Raw genomic sequence first — 18893 nt, forward strand, 5'->3', positions numbered from 1 at the left:
CTTTTTCCACCCATGCGGGAGCCCACTGATACCACAAGTATAGACTTGGCTTGCATGGAGCTCTTCACAGGATCTGGACTTTTGAAGTGGGATGCATTGATTGGCCTTATACTTGTGACATAATGATAAATATTATTGGTATAAATTGATATAATAATACCTTTCTGGGTCAACAAAAGGATATTGACTATGGGTAGAAAATCTAATATTATGGGGGGTTTTGTTTGTTGGAATGATTTTATATTGTATCAGATTTCTCTGTTCACCACTGAAAAAAATCATCTATCATAACTGTTGTAATGAAAAATGTATCAAATTTTCAGTGTAAAAATATGTTAATAAATCAAACTGAGCATTTATAAAAATCAGATTTTGCTGAGCAACACATGATTACTTGGATATATTTCATTTTCTTAAACTTACTTCGGTGATCTGTTCATCAAATTCATCAAATGGTTTCCCATCTTTCCTATTGTAAAATGTAGCTACTCCCACAATTTCTTCCTTTTTGTTGACAATGGGCAAACAAAGGACATTTTTGATAAGCCAGCCTGTTTCATCCACAGGTTCTTTCTGCAAACAAAGCCGAAAAGCAGTAAATACTGCATATTTCTTTAAAAATAGTAATACAATGTTTTATACTCATTGCAAATGCAATAGTAGGGACAAAAAGATCATAAATAAAATACAATAACAAAATTATTGGCCATGGCAATGAATTTGTGTGAATGTATAATCCTTTTTTTACTGTAAGTAAAAAAATATACGTTTTTACGTTTTTTTGCTTTATAATAATTACAGTAAAAGAACTATGAAGATATTACCTGAAATTGAAAATATTCATCTGCTGCTGCATTCATCATATTACAAATCTATGGTATGAAGAAAAAGAGAAGAACATCATTTAGATGGTGTATACACACTTGAGTCCACTTTAAAAATGCACATTTATTTTCTAGCGGACCACATCATTTTACAAATATCACAATGTTGTTATTATAATATAATTAGCTCTTCTATTGTATGTATTTTGAAGCACTGACCGTACCCGTCCTTTTTCATAGTGCCTCATAATGCATTTTACTAACCATAGTAGCTATTTAAGAGTGTGCAATAAGACTTCATGTGAGTGGTGGGGAAAAAGTAAAGATATTGTATGCAACTTAAAACTGCACAGTTAATATTGGGAAGAGAAAAACATGAGCAAAAAATTAAATCCTCGTGATACAAAAAGTGCTTTAGGAACAGGAGTAACTAGGATGTGCTGAGGCCTATATCTTGTCTGATAGACAATAACTTGCACCATTAGGAGCCTTGGTTCTGTATTGATTTGGGGCCAAACCATATCTTTTTAGTTATAATCCCATACGAGGACTTAACAGAAAGCTCTACAAGTTTTTGTTTGCTAAGTTGCTGATTGATTGTTGTGTTGTTAGGATGTCTAAACTGAATTCAAGCAATGAGTATAACAACACCCCCCCCGCCCCGGGTCCCAGGTCATCTGTACAGAGGCTTGTTCCTTCCAGTCATTAATTAGTTCAACCACTCTCCAGGGCTGCATGATGCTAAGGCTGGCATGATATTCCCATGTATGCACTTACTGTATTTCCAATCATTTGGCTTTCAAAAGTTTTTAACAGCTTTGGGACTTTCTGAGTGAATCTACACATGCACTTAACTGCACAGTAAATCAAGTTGCTGCATTGTAAAAATCAGTCTACACATGTGAAGCTATTAGACCACAGCAAACTAATTTTTGCCACAGTAAAACAGAACTGTCAGGGACAGTATTATCTTACTGCAATGAAAATAACTTCACCAAATGCACATGTAAATGCTGACCTGGGCATATATTGTGCCCAGTCAGCCTATGCAGCAAGGGGCCAGACTCCTGCCTGCTGCCTAGCCATAGGGCTCTGGATGCTGGGGCACCAGACAACCCCTCCACTGCCTGCTGCTGCCTCTCGGAGCCCAGGGCTGGCCCTTCAGGGCTGTTCTGCCCCAGCTCAAATTGCTGCAGTTTGGGGTACAGCATCTGCATGTATGCCCTGGACCTCAGCAGTTTGAACATCTAAACGTGCTATTAAGGTGTCATGATAAACTCTAGTGCAAACTGTGCCAGTGTTTATCACATCATCTTAACGGCATGTATAGATACATGCTCTATGATTAAAATATTTCATAACATGTCACTTTTATTTTTGCATTTAACTTACAAATCCGTTTTCAGCAACATATGTCGGCAACCCACTGACTAGACACCAGTGGTCTGCAGGAGGTGTCCTTTAGAAAAGGAATGAGAGTAAATTAGCAATATGGACATAAATGTTGTTTTGTCTAAGTAGTGTAGCTAATTACTACACAATTAAGCTGATAATGAATACTTACGGAATGACTTTGATTTCTTCTTTTCCATGTAAAATATAGTCAATAATCTTATAAAAGTGAATTTCCTAAATAAAAGAGGAGAACATATAGAAACCTTTGCATGTAGAAACCTATACAAAGGCATTCCAAATGTTATTCTTCATAAATAGAAATATTTTATACTTACTCTGCCATCTGGTGTCTTTGGGCCTTTATACGGCTCTAATTCTCCCAGCTTGATTGGCCATTCATCATAGAATTCCTAAGAATAAAACCACACACAAGCTAATAAAAGAAGTTACAATACAGTTATATATTGACAGGTAACCTGAAATCCATGGCTGTAATGCTGTCCTTTCCTCTTCCCTAGCCATATGTGGTATGCTTAGTATTAAGAAAGCAATGATGAATAAATATCAGGCAAAAATTTTCCAAGTTGGAGAATAATGTAAAATCCAGTGCTTAATGTTGACTTTTGGATTGAATGTAGATAGAAAACCGCCGGAAAGAACATGGAGCCTAATCTCTATACTCTATTCACATGAAATTACTCATGTGAATAAGGGCTAAAGGATTAAGCCTTGTGTTAATTTTGGATAGATACCTACCCTGTTTTTATATGTCTCCCATGTAATTTTTGTGATTTTTCTGAGTCTAGCACAGAACATGCCTCTTGCAGTCTGGTATCATACTTAGAAAGCATAACACAGTGATCATTTTGAGAGGTATGTTATAAATATCCATGACAGACAGATTATGTAGAGAAGTAAATTTTTATGATGATCATTAGCTAAATAATTTAAACATATTAAAGTAACATGTAAAATAATGGTTACCTTCTCTTTGGTCATGTCCAGCAGACCAACAGAATACCTTTCACAATTCAAATACATTCGGATAGTGTATAGAGCTTTGTGAAACTGTCGCTCAATATCTGTAAGTTCTTCAAATACTTTGTTGGCAGACCACAAAAGCATCTGTTGAAAATAAATTAAAAAAGGGGTAATACTTAAGTGGGGAATAGAATGAAAGCGAAAACATAACCTCATGAGTCACAGCTATTAAAGGTTGAATGATTAATGTATGCTGACACCATTCTCACCTAACAAATATATACTGTTTGTTTTTATATGTTGTCTCTAGAACAGTGTGAAAATTTATAAAAGTAATAATTTCATTTAAGAAAAACAAATTAAGGCTATAATTAAATATTTCTTTACCTGACTTCTTCGGGATTCAAAACTGTGAAGATATGTGATATGATTTTGTTTTATGGCAAGAGAAACAAAATTGAGGTATTTTTTAAAGACCTGGAATTGATAGAGAACACAAATAAGACAAAACACAGGAAATCAAGAATGAGATTGTCAGATTAGTTATTACAGTAACAATTGTATTCCTGGTTTGTTTGGTTTTTTTGTCTGCAGTTACCTCTTCATCCTCCTTAGAGAATTCAGGGGCATTTAATTTGTTAATTGCCATCACAACAGCAAGAACCTCTTTACCCTGCACGACAGGCATTGCCAGCATGTTGATAGTTGTGTAGCCAGTTTGTTTGTCCACAAAGTCAGAAAAATGGTTATTCTGAAACACAAAAGCCCACATCATATTTAGTTATAAGGCTAGGTTACTGTTCTTAATATTTGTTTCTTATTGATATAGATATATATATTCCATAAATATGAATGGAATTTTACAGTACAGTTAAAGATAAATTCCAAGCATTACAGAGCATATGAACACAAGCCTGCAAGTACTTATGCATACAGTTACCTTTAATTTTAATATTAATTTTGTATCAGAGATGCATGCAGGCTCTTATTAGCACTGTGACAAACAGAAGGAAGTAACAATAGGACAAACAGATAATGAACAAAGAAAGAAAACAGTAGGACTATGCAAGTATTTGGAAGGCTAACCTGTATTACATGTAGGTTGGAGACAGGCTGGAGATTAACCTTTAGGGAAAGGGACAGAAGGGAGTCAGTACCAATCCAGAAGCTGGAATGGAACCCAAGGCTCCACCCATGAGCTAAGTACAGCCATTCAAAAAGCCAGAAGCTAAATTGATTCAGTCCTCACAGGTTAGTCTAAATTGTGTAGATTGAACCAACAAGCAAGTGCATAGACATTCACTTTTGATTCCAGAAATGCAGCCAACGCTTACAGGGGCCCAGGCCAGAAGCAGGGAGACATTACAGTTGGCCAAGGCTAGCCTGCCCAGCCTGTGTGAGGGCACTTTCAGGGGAGGTACAAAGCATCCTGGGATGCTAGGAGACTGCGAATTGATTTGCATCTGGAGGGGATCTGGGACAGAAGTTCAATAAACTGATTTAACCTAAATCAGTTAAGTCTGATAATATATCCATCCAGGTTTATCTTAAATTGGTTTTGACCATTTTGAAAGTAGTTTATGTGTACTGAACTTCTGTTGTGTTACAGATCTGAACTGGTTTTAAATCACTAATTCTAGTTTGTGTAATTTCTAACCCTAGCCATGATAATTAATCATGCAGGTGTCAGGCTGTTGTCACATGGAGTTTCTGGGGTATTTTAGTTTAGTTTTGTTTTTTTAAAACCTAGGAAGTTACACACACAAATTATGTTAAAATAATTTTGTTAAGGTTGTAAACTCAAGTATTAAAACACTAGGAATTGCCACTGTTTTGAATTGAGTGCTGTAACAGAGGCTCATAACTCCTGTTACTTTAAGAGTGAGACGGCAGCATGGAGCTTCAGGCTGGTTCAGGCAACGGAGTTAGGGGCCAAGTAAGCAGCCCAGGGAATATGGGGCAGAAGCTACAGAATTGCAAGTGATGGACTGAGAGCAAACTGCCCTGCAATAAACTACTACTAGGGCAGTGTTACAAGCAGGTAACTTAGTGTTGAAGTGCAGATGAGCAGACTGCTGCAGAGAGGAGCAGACTGATTAATGAACTGAGAGTAAACCCCTATGCCCAGTTCAGGAGACCATGTGACTGGATAGGGTGAAGCCCAGGGTACTATAAGCAGGGATTCTGAACCAGGCAATGGGGGCTGGCTTTGAACTTTGAGTTCTTGTGAACATGGGCTGCTAAAAGAACATTTAGACAAATGTTAGTACCCCAGAGAGCTGGAGAAAACCAGCTGACAGAGAGAGGATGCAAGTGCTCTAGTTTGGAGCATCTTGTTAACCATTTGGGCTGCAAGGCATGGTATAGCTGTAGGGAAGAAGGAAAGCTATTGTGTGTGCCTGGGAAGGTACTCTGATTTTGAGTTGCGGGCTTGGGGCCCAGTGTGAGACTGCTAATTGTATAGGTGATGCATAGGGGTGGCACAGGGGGCTATGTGCCCCCCCTGAGAGCCCAGTGAACCCATGGTAAGACCAACAAGAGGCCTAGTGAATGAGGAGCAGAGCTGACAGGGGGCCCAATAGGCTTGAGGCATGACTGACATGGGGCCCAGTGAACTATGTTGAGGGCCAAGTAAGCCCAGGGAACAACACAACAAAGGGGACAGAAGACTGCAGGTCTGGAAGGGACCCACTGAGTGTGGAGAACTAGATAGTCAAGGGAGCTAGAAAGGGGTTCACACTTCAGGAAAGGCCAACAGTTGGCAAATGCTAGAGAAAGGGCAAACCCCAAAGTGAAAGACTGAGAGAGTTGTCTGAGGCCAGTCATAAAGAGTGATGCTTTGTTCAAGAAACTAAAAATGGAGATTGGGCCAGACTGAGGCAGTCCAATGATGAGCAGAGCAAGCTTCTTATCCAGAGCCATTTGAAATAAAGAAAACATATGGAGAATTTGGTCCTAATTGAGTTCCTATGTGAAACTCAGTAAGTTTGCAAAGCATCTAGCAGAATAAGGACCCTGCTTATCTAAGCATTTAGGTGTTACCACAAATAAATCACCAAACAAAAGGATATGCCTGGTCTCTCAATCCACTATCCTCTCTACATGCACAGGTAAAGGCGCTCTCATGGACCCAGAGGGACAGACTTCTATCTTCAGCTCCGTCTGCAAAAATGAAGTTTATTTCCGACCTATGGGGACTTTTTACCATCTTGTACCATCTACACTTTTCCCAGAGCCTGACAAAGGGACTTTGATCCCGAAAGCTTGCAGAAAAGGACAATTTTCTTGCCATTTTCCAGTTGGTCTAATAAAAGGTATCATTTTGGAACCAAGAGTTCTAGTTTTTTGTATGTCTTTTTGTCTCAGACCAACATGGCTACCAAGTACACCCCGATGGGATTTAATGCACAATCTGCATAATCAAGCTCCTGCAGCTGGGAATCCCCTCAGTTGATCCACGATTCCCCAGCTGCAGGGGTTTTACGCACCCCCAGGGCAGCTGTGGACCCCAGTTGCCGGGAACCGGAGTCGGCAGCAGCTGGGGCTATGTGTCCCCTCAGTTGCAGGACTCCCAGCCCTGGCTGGGCATGGTACACCCCTGTGGCTGGGAACCGGCTCCCAGATTCAGGGGAGACCCTGCTATGCACACAAATTAAAGCTCTGTAGCAATCAGCTATAAAGTTACTGCACATTTTTGAGGTCTAGCTTTATAGCTTGTTGGATCTTTTTATGGCATGATAGCTACTTCGCATGTGCAGCTGCTCTCAAGGTAATTGCTCAATTAACCAGTTAATTGTGTGATACCTGTAATGTGTAGAGAGGCCTATGAGTATCCTCCCAAAAAGGGCATGGCAAAGACAAACACCAAAGTTCAACATTTCACATACTGCTGCCTGTAGGAGGTAGACCCCAAGTTAGTATAACTACTCCAAGCCAAAAAGAGTGTTAGTGCTTCTCTGCTGATATCAGTTTAACAGTGGAACATATGAGTGCAAAAGATTGCAAACCTGGGTTTACAAACCCCAAGTTCAGTGACTCCTACCTGAAAAAAACTACAGAATTGTGGAAATAGGTAAATAATTTGGAAACGTGCTCTATGAAAACAGAAAGACCTTCATGATGCAAGCCCGAGCATTTACATGGGGTGTGAATGCTTAATCCACATGAAGCGAGTAGCAAGATGCTCAGCATTTTATAAGGGGGTGCTATGTGCTATTTTAATTCTATTAAAATAATGGAAATGTTTTAAAATCTGGCAGTTGCAGTAAAAAGTGAATATCTGCACAGCTGACATATATCCATTATTTTACAGACACTTGCTAAATAAGACATGCAGGCATCATGGGTAATAGGTTAAAAATAAATTTCTAGGTAACTAGAAGAAGACACAATGTTGTATAAATTCGGCCACTATTAGAGTACATACTCAACTTTTTTGTTCCTACCTAGCTGGTACTTGAATCCAAGATGAGGCTTTTACCCACATATTGATGGGAGGACCTCATCTTGCATTTCAGTAAATACAGTATATTATGCCAAATATATACACAGATATAATGAGAAGTCCAGCATGGTAAAATATAGCTTTGATAGATGATGATGCTGGTTTTATTTTGTATCCTGAGTCCTTTACTGTGACAGCCTTTGTTTGCTTCTTACTGGAGTAAATTAGCTAGTATAGAGTTCATGTTTCTGTGTCTAAATGATTATCTGTGTCTGAGCTAGCTAATGTAAAGTGGTACCCTACAATACATTGCAGTCCCTGCTCTGACTTCAGTGTCAATATAACCTAAATTTCATCATGCTAAAATTGGAATAGCAAATGCACTGGGGCCAAGGGGACAGATTTAGCTCTTTGTCACACAGATATAAATTACTAAACATGATACATTAGTGAAGTTATTCTATATCTATATTGTGTCACTAAAATCAATAGCCAAGTCAGTTATCCTGATTCTTTATGTCGTTATCCCAGTTTTACCTCATGGAAAGTTCATGGCATCATGAAACACAATTATCATACTTTAATAGGGAAAACCCTTAAATCATCTAAAATTAGAACATTTCATTATATTGCTATAAATTTATGTACCAATTATTTAGCCTCAAGTTTTAAATTCCTATAGACTCAATGGCCACATCCAGACGAGTGTGGCTGTAAGGAATGTGGCACAGCTGACATGTCTGCAGTGCCACACACCGCATGTTCTGTTGTTCTCTGCGCTGGAAGCCCAAAGCCAGAGCCATACTCTGCTGCTGGCTAGGCTCCATGTGGCAGGAATGACGTGGCTGCAGCTCCAGGAGGCCCCAGCCTCCCCTACCCCACCTGGAGTAACTTGCCGCTTGCTTGAGTGTGCATGGCATGGGTCTTCCCTAGAAACAACTAGCAGCGGTACAAAGTGTGTCCCCGGGGAGCCAAATGTTCACACACATCCAGACATGGCCAATAGGCCCAATGTTCTTCTTCCTTGTACCAATGTAAATCACTTGTTATATTGAAAGAAATTCAGTTACACCCTGATAAAACCAGACAGGAAAGTCAGGCCTACTATTTCTGAAAATGGGTGTCATAAGACTGCTGCAAATCTGGAGTCAACCTGTGAAGTTATATTCTGGCTTGGCTATCATACGTGGGACTATTTTCTAATCTCTCTAATTCTAGGAGTACTGTAGTAGGTTCACCATTGGGGCAATAAGTATAAGTGAGAAGATAATTTGGCTCCCAGATTTTCTTAGAGAAATTGAAATAAATTAAAAAACCTAAATCTATACTTGAATTTTCCAGAACAATTGTAATTATACAACCATTTCCATCAAATCCAGTTTTAGTTTAAGACTTGGTTTGGAGCAGTTCTTCCTGTCTCAAGGGAAAGGTTCTTTGACGAGAGGCTTTTGCTTGTTTTTCTTAACATTGCAGCACACTTCTGACAGGCCTTGGCTTTTATGACACTCCTTCCCCTTCTTTGCTTGCTTTTAGACATCTTCCTGTAACTCCTTAAGTAAACTGAAACAAAAAGGCTTGCAAATTTTTTCAGGGGTTTCATGGGTTTTCTTAATGTGTTTGAGGCTCAAAAAACAATAGATATGAAGGTTCTGATTTACAAGGGATACAGACGACAGGATTTGGTTGAGTTTAGAATAGAACTTAGGGTTAGGGCGTATGCAGTGATAACTGTTGCATGTTGTCTGTTGGTCATTTGAAGATGAAGGGTCATGAGATGCTCTTTAATGCCAACTGTACATTTCAGCATCCAAATAACAATCCTAGTCTTGATAACAAAACCAGCACTGTTGGATGTGTCTGCCTTTCAGTTTTTCCTTTTTAAAAGAAGGTATAGCCACCACTGTTCTCTGTGAGCTGCCTTTCTCCTGCATGTCTTACTAAGCACAGCTATGTCAAGTAGGGCTGTGTGAAACAGCACCGTTTCATTTCAACTTCCATTTTGCTGTTTCAAAGGGACAGTGTTTCATTTCGTTGTTTCATTTCATTTAGTTTCAAAGTACTGTTCTGTTTCGTTTAGTTGAAACTGTTTCAATGCGTTTCAACATTTCACCCATAGGCTATAATGGGGAATCATGAAAATACCTATAACTTTCTCATTTCTTGACTAATTTGGATGAAGATTGCAGAGATGGTAGCCCCTTCTGAGAGCATGAAACCTGCCATGTTTCAAGGAGATAGGTGCAGGGGTTCCTGGGAAACTGCACCTCAAACTGTTCAAAGCAAAACCTGTATCATTTGCTGGCAGCAGCAGCCTGCTGTCATCCCGCGTGCAGATCTGGGGGCCCACGACCCCCAGGAGGGTTGCAGGGCTGTGCCAGACTCTTCCTGGGGGGTTCAGGCCCCCAAGCCTGTTTGTGAGATGATGGCATGTTGCCACTGCCAGCTGGGGCCAATGCCAAAACCCAAGTCTGCCCAGTGCAGCCTGCACCGAGCACTGGGAAGAACCCAGTGCTGGTGCTGGCTCCAGCTGGCAGCAGTAGCCTGCTGCTATCCCACACACAGATCCGGGAAGAGCTGAGGTATGTGATCAGAGAGCTGAGGGAAAGATTGGGGAGCTGAGGAATCCAACCAGTTCCTGGGGTTCAATTCCCCAGCTCTCTGACCACTTTCCCCAGCTCTCTGATTGCTTCACCAGCTCTTCCCAGGGGAACAGGCCCCTGGATCTGTGCACTGGGTTTCAGCAGGCTGAAGAGCTGGGGAAATGATCAGAGTGCTGGGGGAAGCAATCAGAGAGCTGGGGGAAGCAATCAGAGAGCTGGGGAATCGAACAGGGAGCTAGATGTCAATATCAGAGAGCAGTTCTTCTCCCCACTTCCCCTTCCCTCTCCTTAGTTTCTGTTTAGCTGCGGCAAGCCCAGCTTCAAAACTTGAAATATTTTGAAAGTTTCAAAATGTTTTGAGTGTCCTTGTTTTCAAAGCCTTTGTTTTGTTGTTTCGAGTTTGAAACACATTGAAACAGCTTTGAAATGAAACACCCTTTCAAATTCTGCACAGCCCTAATGTCAATATCAAATCATTCCCATTTTCTGGCCACTAATACTGTCCTTCACACTCGGTCACTGTTAGTGTTGTCCATCATAGTATGGATGTTCCAGGTTGTAAACTTCATTACGTGATTTGGACCCCAGATAGAGTGCTCCCACTGGTTGCAATTTTCCAGTCAGGTGAAATGAGAAATGCCCTATGTTTAAGGCACCTTTTCTAGCCCCCTCTCCATATGAGGTGAGCAGAGTGGATCCTAAGTAGGCCTGGTCAGTCATGGTTGCAGTTGCCGAACTGCGTACCTGTCTCAGTGCCAAGCACAAAACAGCTATCATGCAAACATCACCTTCATGCAGGTTCATGACTAGGGGCTTCTGGTAATCACTAATACCAGCCCCTGTCACCACATACCTATTGCCATAGGAGTTGCAATTGAAAGAAGATGCCTGCACTTGTCTTCTTAAAACATGGGGATTATCTTGTGCATCAGCAACCACACAATGCTTTGGACAAAGGATTCCTTGATCCAAAGACAAGGAAAACCTAGATATAGGAAGGCTGCATATTGCACTGTGTCTTTCATCTTGCTTTGCTGCTCTTGTGAGGTATTTCTTGCTTCATCTGCTTGCTCTGTTATTGAGGACTCTTATTTTTGGTTTTGGATCACTGCTAGTCTAGAAACTTCACCCTTGACCTTATCACCATGGGTGACCCTACCAGGAGTACAAAACTCCGGACAGCATCACTCTGAAGGTCATTGGTAGCACACAAGCCTCTTCATCACATCAAGGTTGTGAGCTAAGGGAAGAGTTTTTCAAAATTCAGGATGTAAATTATTTATTGGATGTAACCCAAATCAGAAAATGAGGAAATGGTTGTAAGTGGCAGTGTGTTGACACCTATACTAATTTAACTTTTAAGGGGTTTTGAAAAAGAGTTAACTTATTACAGCAGAGGGGAGAAGGTAAAAGGTAGTAGCAGGAAAAGCAACTCACAATAATGCAAGAATATATGAGTCCTCTTTTCAGGAGTCCTGTTTGGCTTTTTCTATCCTGATAGCACCTACTTCCTTTACATTACATCCTCTTGTTAGTTCCTCTTTCTGATATACATTCTCCCCATTTTATCTCTGTGATAACTTAGTTTATGTTCCCAATGACTGGCAGTGTTATCTTGTAGTGATTCAGACTTTTAAAATAAAAATTTAAGCACTAAGGTCCACCAAGCTGGTATGCTATATCACCATTATTCTCATACATATTTATATTCACTTACTTTTCTGCTCAACTTACATAGCTATTAACATAAGTGGTGGGGGAAAATATTATTGGGGGGAGGCTGAGCCCCACCTGACCCCCGCCTCACCCTCCCTCAGGGCCATTGCAGGGCCCAGTGTGTGCTAGTGCTGTATGTGGCAGAGGAGCAGCTGCATGGCAAGTAGCACCAGGCACTGTGGGACAGTAGTGCCATGGTGCTGCTGCTGTTGCCAGCTGCTGCGGAAAGTTTGAGAGGGGCTAAGCCTCATTAGCCCCAGCCTTCTGCCCCCTATTGCTGTTAAATAAACATTGAACTGGTCTATGATGGTGTGAAAGTATGGAACTGAATGGAATCTGGTACAGATCTAAACTCAGTGAAGACAATGTCTTTGTTTTAATGATGGAAGAAAGAAAACCAAGTGAAGTCATGGAGGAATTCAAGCCTTGTGTAAACAAGTGCAATTCAGTGCTAAACTATGGACTCTGGAAATGGTGATATAGCCCCCTGACTTCTGGATGGTAGAGTTCTGCATGATGCACACATTACAAAGTTTTGGTTCATTTTTAGATTAATTAAATAACTTGGGGCAGTTTTACATATGCTCTGGGGTGGTGGTGGGGGGGAGGCGGTTCTTTAATTATAGCAGTTCTGAGAGCTGCTTTAATTAAAGCGTGGCAGTGTCTTGTGTACCAGCATCCCCACACTTAAAAATGGTGGCAGGGGCATTTGAACTAAAGCTCTTTCAATGAGTACCCCCACTGCCATTTTAAAGTACAGGGATACTGCTACATGAGACGCAGGAGGCTGCTGGAGCACAGTAATTACCACACTCCAGCAGACTCGATTAATTGAGTCTGCTCTGACGCACTGTAATTAGAGTGCATCAGAGCTGCCTCCCTGCTCATGTCTAGGCACCCTTGAGGCCTAATACTACCTGTTTACTATACAATGGACATGTGTAAATGAGATGTTTACTGCACAGTAGACTAATTAGCTGTGCAGTAAATGTCTCAGTGCCTACATGTGTGCCCCTATTAGACTAGAGTAAACTAATTTACCCTGAGCAGAGTAAAAAACTCAGCAACGCATGTTGAGGAGCTGGAGAAGCTGGCTGGGGCATGAAGGTGCTTAAGTGCAGGGGCTACATGCTGGCTAGCTCTATGCTAAAGATCCCTCGTGGCCCAACCAGCCCCTGGTAGAGTAGGTTAGTGTACTCCCCTTATGAATTTGTATGCCGCCACAAGGTCCACTCAGGGGATTCTAAATTCTAGATAGATAGATATCTAGAATATATATATCTAGAATTTAGAATATATATATCTGTCTCCTTGCTGCAATGCTACATCTGACCACCAGCAAGCTTCCAGCCGGAATGGAGCTAAACTATCAAATGGATGGTAAGCTGTTTAACCTCAGCTGACTCCCAGCCAAAACCAAGACCACCCTGACCTCAATCGTGTGTGTGTGTGTGTGTGTGTGTGTGTATTTCTGTATTCTGATATGGAACTATTTCTTGAGTTGCTAATTCCCAGGACAATGTTGTCTTCAATTAGCTATGAAATTATATAAAAAACCACTAATTTATCTTAAATATTTCTTTGTTTAAATTAAAGAATTAAAGTACATGCTGTATCATGCCAGAATTCCTCATGTATTGATTGTCTGCTGGGACCCTGAGGATGTGTAAATTGCCACAGCTGCTCTAGTTGCTTAGCTGTTCCCATCCAGCATTCAGATGTATTGATTGGTTGGCACTGAGACATGCATGTCTAAGATAAATAATTGGGCACTGTGTTGCCTTTCAGTTGTGTGTCAATATTATCAGATATACTTGCTGTATTTTTTCTTGGCTTGTGTTAAAATGGGGGACTCAAGAGACAAGAATGTATTACAATACATTATTTTGTATTTCTGTGTTAAATCAATATGGCCTACCAGTCAGTGAGAAGAACAAAATACCATTTATCAGAACATCAGACCTGCCTCACCTCTTGTTTCTTGCTGCTTTTAAATACTAGATTAAGCACTATTAAGAGCCTGCAATTAACAGGTCTCTAATCCTATTGGGTGAGGGAACTGCTGCTGTTACTAAGTTAATTATAGAAGGTCTGAATGATTTCCTTTGGGATTTTTTTCCCCCGAACCGTTGGAATGAGAAGTTTCCTCACATTACCTATACCATTCTAGGATGAAGAAAAACCTTCAAAAATCCCATGCATTAAATAATCATTTATTGCTGTGATTGTGTTCCATGGTCCCTCTTATAGTTGTGCTGCCTCCTATCTAGCACCAAGCCAGTTTGTTTGGAGAAAAAAAGATATACTAATATTATGTAAATCAATATGAATTCAGAAAGCAATGAACACTTAAAATTAGTGTGTGTTTATACATACTCTCACAACACTTTTAAATCAGTGTCTTTCCCTATTTGCATATTGTCATTTGCTATTTTAGTCATCCCCATCTTGAAAGAAAGGTTAAAAACAAAAACAAGGGAAAACCATGTCTTGGAGAAGAATCTAAACCTTGGGGAATGATTTGGTATCCCTTTGTCCGGCTGAAACATAAATTACTCCACAAATAGCCAGTGTCAGTGGGATTATTCCTTATCTACTGCAGGAGATAGAATCCAGCCTTGTGTTACTACTGAACTGGAAATACCGACTTAATGGACTCCATTCATTCTGTGATGGCCAGGAAATCATGTATTACCCTATGTTTTTTGGTTTCCATTTTATGTAGCACTGGCTAGTGCAATGTACTTTTAAAATATTGGTGATTTCTTGTAGTGATCACATGACATTTTAAAAATATTCTGCTCTTGATACATGATTTGTGAGATCACTGGAATCTGTTAGATGTAATATACTGAAGCTATGTGGCAGCCTTGATTTATTAGTTGTTGAGTTTGTACTTTTAACAGATAATGTGGGCCAAATTCATTGCTGGTGTAACTTCTTTAAGTCTAATAAAGTTATTCTAGGAATGATGTCAGCCCCTTTCTCTTGAACAGTGATACACAGGTAAGTGCTTAAGAGAGGGATTCTCAAGTGCTGACCAGTTTCAGTTCTTGTTCATTGCCTATTAAGTCACAAAATAAGTACTCATAAATGAGCAATAAATGAAAATGTCTGTTCATTGCTTTCCATGGTTACGTCCACAGAATGGAATGATTCCATTAATACATATTTCTCCTTAGAAGTACTGATTAAAGAAAACTAAACTGTTTATAGGTATAAATGATTTACCATTAATAAACTTACATATAAAGTAGAAATCCAATACTTTTCCACAAATGTATTGCCAATTATTTATAGTGGGAAAATATAATTTAACAAAAGTTCAAGTAATCCAGAAGTACAGAGTGGGCAGAGTCATGAATCAAGATATGCATACCCCAGAAAACATGACTGCTAGATTTTATGCCAATGCAGTTAATGAATTATATCAATTTATACATTTTAATTACTTTGCTATTTTTTTTGAAGCCCCTAGCTTCAGAATTGTTTTGCTTAGCACTTAAGGATAAAAGTATTTATGGTGCCATGAAGCACACACAATATATTTTGAATGAGAACTGCTCCCTTTTTAAGAATGTTATAAGAATTCTGGTAGAACAGCAGGCATGTTTATTTCACTAATATAAATAACCCATCACCTAATACATGTTGAAGACTCAATCCCACAATCCTTGATAAGGATAAACTCCCACTGACATCAGTTGGAGTTTCGCCTGAGTAAGAAGCATGGATATGGACTCCTAACTATTTTTCTAAGAGAAAGAAAATACCAACAATTTCTAGAAGTGCATGGTTATTTTAAAGACTTAAAATCTTGAACATTGGGGTTTTAATGAGAACTTTGCAATTGACTTCAATAACACCTGGATTTAGACCTAAAGTTTTATGCACTGCATCTATTGGGATAGACTTCTATTGTTCTAATAAATTCATGTATAAGTAGACATACAATGATTCATTAATTGTATTAAGTTCCTTGAGAGACGCCTTGATCATCATTGGATAGGTATTTAGCAGATTTTATTTCTTATGCATGTACAAAAGACACATGGCACCATTACTGGTGCAAAAAGGTCAGAGTCCTTTTAATTAAACAAATTCACATTGTTTTTAACTTGCCACAATTTTTTTAGACATTGAATAAATTTAGTCTATTGCAACAACAGAATTCAATGGGCAGTTCTCTGTCAGTTGGCCTTCACTCATAATATTATTAAATGAATGGTGGCATTGTCTGAAGAAGTGCACATCTTTCTTGATCCTCTTGATCTTTTCTCATGTAATCAGTCTTATGAATTTAGAAGGATTATCCCCAATCTTTCCATTTGGTAGTAAGAGGCAGTAAGTCAGATGCACTTTGTCACAAAGATAGCAGCTGAAGAAAGCATCTTAGCAGTTAGTCAAATGCTGAATCGTTCTCAGTTTCCTCAAAGCAAGCATTCTAAAAATGTCCTCATTCACACCTTTGGAACTGGAGTCATGCTAGTTACAAGAATTCTAACTTGCTATTTTAATGGATAATGTAATTATATTTATAACTAATTAATTATGTACTGGGGATAGAAGCTCTGCAAAACTTTAAAAGATGAGTTTGTGAAAGTAGTTCAGGTGCTTTGAAAACTGGTCACTTCTCAGAGATGCATCTGAATCAACACTCTGAATCTCAGTCTGGAGGTTTGAGGGTATTGAATCTGGATCTGAACAGGGGTGGATGGGGGTGGGTGCAGTGGTGAAGTTGTACTCCCTTTCCCCTTTGATTCCTGGTCCACTCAAAGTTTAAACTAAACTGCCCAGCAATGACAGTAACATTTTTATTCGGTTAGCAATGAGGGAGTTGCTTGACTTAGTGGCTCATTATAATCTGCCTGGTTCCTTCTAAACTCACCATTCCACAGGTGTTCATGACCCTCTTTCCTTTTTTAACAGTCTTAATGTTCCATTAATGAAGAAATTCTTTCTTTTACAATTCTGCTGTCTGTTAGTGGCTCCAGGTAATATAGCTCTTATTTCACAACCCTGCAGACTATTTTTAACTCTAGCTAAAAACATTAACTCAGGCATGGAAATAATTTTCAGTTGAGCATTGGATACACCATCAAGATGCTCAAGAAGGCTTGATTTTGGTTTATGACCCGGAAAGAAATGTACATTTAATTCTAATGATGACAGGACTAGAGAAACAACAACTTTTGATTATTTTTGCCTAGTTCCTTGTGCTTTGCAATACATATGATGCTGCTAATTAATGCACATTCCAATAAAGTTATTTTTTTTTGCTTTGATTGTAAACTGAATAATATAGCCCTAGGCCTCTAGTATATTAGTAGTGCCTCTAGTTTATTTTTACCTGGAGAAATGTGTGTTGTGTTACATGTATATGTAATGATGCACCACACCATCTGCACCCTCCCACCCCCTTTCAAAATCCTAGATCCACTTATGGATCTGAATACCGTGTCCTAAACCCATTTTTATTTTCAGCTCATTTACCTCCTTACAGGGAGTTCTTCTGCTTCTTGTCTGATGTCAGACAAGCATTGCCCAGTAGCAATAAAATCCTAGAGATCAATTTGGGAATCTCCTGTAAAGATGACTATGGGATGATAAGGGAGAACCCTTGCCAGAAGGCCTAGGACAACAGAGCTGGATCCTGCTTTGTTCATTATGGGCCTGGTTTTGCATCAGCACCATACTTATCTGATGTTTTCCTCCTCATAATACAGTAAGTACATTGTGAAAGTTGCATCAGGATATTTGAAGTAACAAATCATACTAGATAAAGTAAGCCCACCTGGTTTTAAACTTCATATTCTGGTCCAGGGTTTCTGTCCTTTGTTTGGGGTTTGGTACTTTGAAGCACAACTCTGTTTCAGAACTACTTCATGCTGTGCCATAAGTTTATACAGGAAAATCCACATAGGAATGGACAGAGTCCCAGTCCCCAGAACAAGTCTCAATTATTACTCACTTACCTTTTGCACATCAGGTACATTGAAAAACTTCTTGGTATGAGCAACCCATCCCACTATCCCAATGTCCAGAGGAAAAACAATCTCTCTGTCTGGGACCACTAGGTTCTCCTCAAACTTAGAGGTAGGGGTAACATTGAAAAGCCTTGTAGACAGTTCAGGGATGCCATTGCGGGCGCGGCAGATAAACATGCTACACCGATCAGCTGCCAGCAGCTGTGCCAGCCTCTGCAGGGCTTTGTGCACTATTTTCTCCATGCTGTTTGTGTCATCCTGGATTTCAGTTAGCAGCTCAAAGAGCAATTGAGACTCCTCCAGTTGAGACATCTCTTTGAAAGAAACTCCAGCTTTCAGTTTCCCAGGGCTGACTTTAAAGATGCTTCCCAGCACTTCTGCCCTTATCTTTCGGTCGAAGTATTCCTTGGCAAACTGGGGGTTGTTCTCTAAGTATTTCTCAACATCATCCTTACTTATCTCTCCCATTTTTGTATGGATCTTTCTTGTGGCTTTTTAAAATTGCATCACCCTAGAAACAAAGAGTCCTAATTTGGTGTTAGCAGGAAAATGACACGCTGCACATACTGTATCTCTCATATGGATAGTACTGCACTCTTGCTCTGTAGCTTCCAAGCCTCTGAAACCTTTGAGATATGACAGAAGGCACTGGCTTAGTGTCTTCTTAGTGTGGGATCTTGGAGACTGCTAATTAAAGAGATGTCAGGACACTAAACCCCTGAGCACTTTTAGCTCATAAATCCTAAGGGAATCACTTTATCATTTTAAATTAACCAATCAATTCTTAGGCTATATGCAACAGAGTAATAGTGTATAAGTAGGTGCAAGTATAGACTCTCATTTTCAAATGCTCTATTAAATGTTCTAAGTGCTTCCAATGACATTAACATGGAGAATGTCCTGATATCTTTGTGCCATACACATGCTTATTATTCTTTCAGACACA

The 18893-nt window shown here is 39.7% G+C and overlaps 2 protein-coding genes across 2 annotated transcripts in view; one reads left to right on the forward strand and one right to left on the reverse strand.

Moving 5' to 3' along the window:
- LOC102566353 (protein FRA10AC1) overlaps positions 1–6532 on the forward strand; it is a 103377-nt gene extending 96845 nt beyond the window's left edge. Inside the window, exon 15 of the mRNA XM_059729973.1 lies at positions 6311–6532. The gene's annotated coding sequence lies outside the window, so the exon portion shown is untranslated. The remainder of the gene's footprint in view (positions 1–6310) is intronic.
- Positions 1–18572, reverse strand: part of PDE6C (phosphodiesterase 6C) — a 38609-nt gene extending 20037 nt beyond the window's left edge. Inside the window, exons 1-9 of the mRNA XM_019484244.2 lie at positions 17936–18572; positions 3799–3951; positions 3588–3677; positions 3204–3344; positions 2555–2629; positions 2389–2453; positions 2217–2283; positions 825–872; positions 424–573 (exon numbers count right to left, since the gene is read on the reverse strand). Coding sequence (XP_019339789.1) covers positions 424–573; positions 825–872; positions 2217–2283; positions 2389–2453; positions 2555–2629; positions 3204–3344; positions 3588–3677; positions 3799–3951; positions 17936–18415 — 1269 coding nt within the window. The 5' untranslated portion in view covers positions 18416–18572. The remainder of the gene's footprint in view (positions 1–423; positions 574–824; positions 873–2216; positions 2284–2388; positions 2454–2554; positions 2630–3203; positions 3345–3587; positions 3678–3798; positions 3952–17935) is intronic.
- Between the last annotated feature and the right edge of the window lie 321 nt (positions 18573–18893).

The sequence above is a fragment of the Alligator mississippiensis genome, chromosome 6 (genome assembly GCF_030867095.1).
Source record: "Alligator mississippiensis isolate rAllMis1 chromosome 6, rAllMis1, whole genome shotgun sequence".
NCBI classification, from domain to species: domain Eukaryota; kingdom Metazoa; phylum Chordata; order Crocodylia; family Alligatoridae; genus Alligator; species Alligator mississippiensis.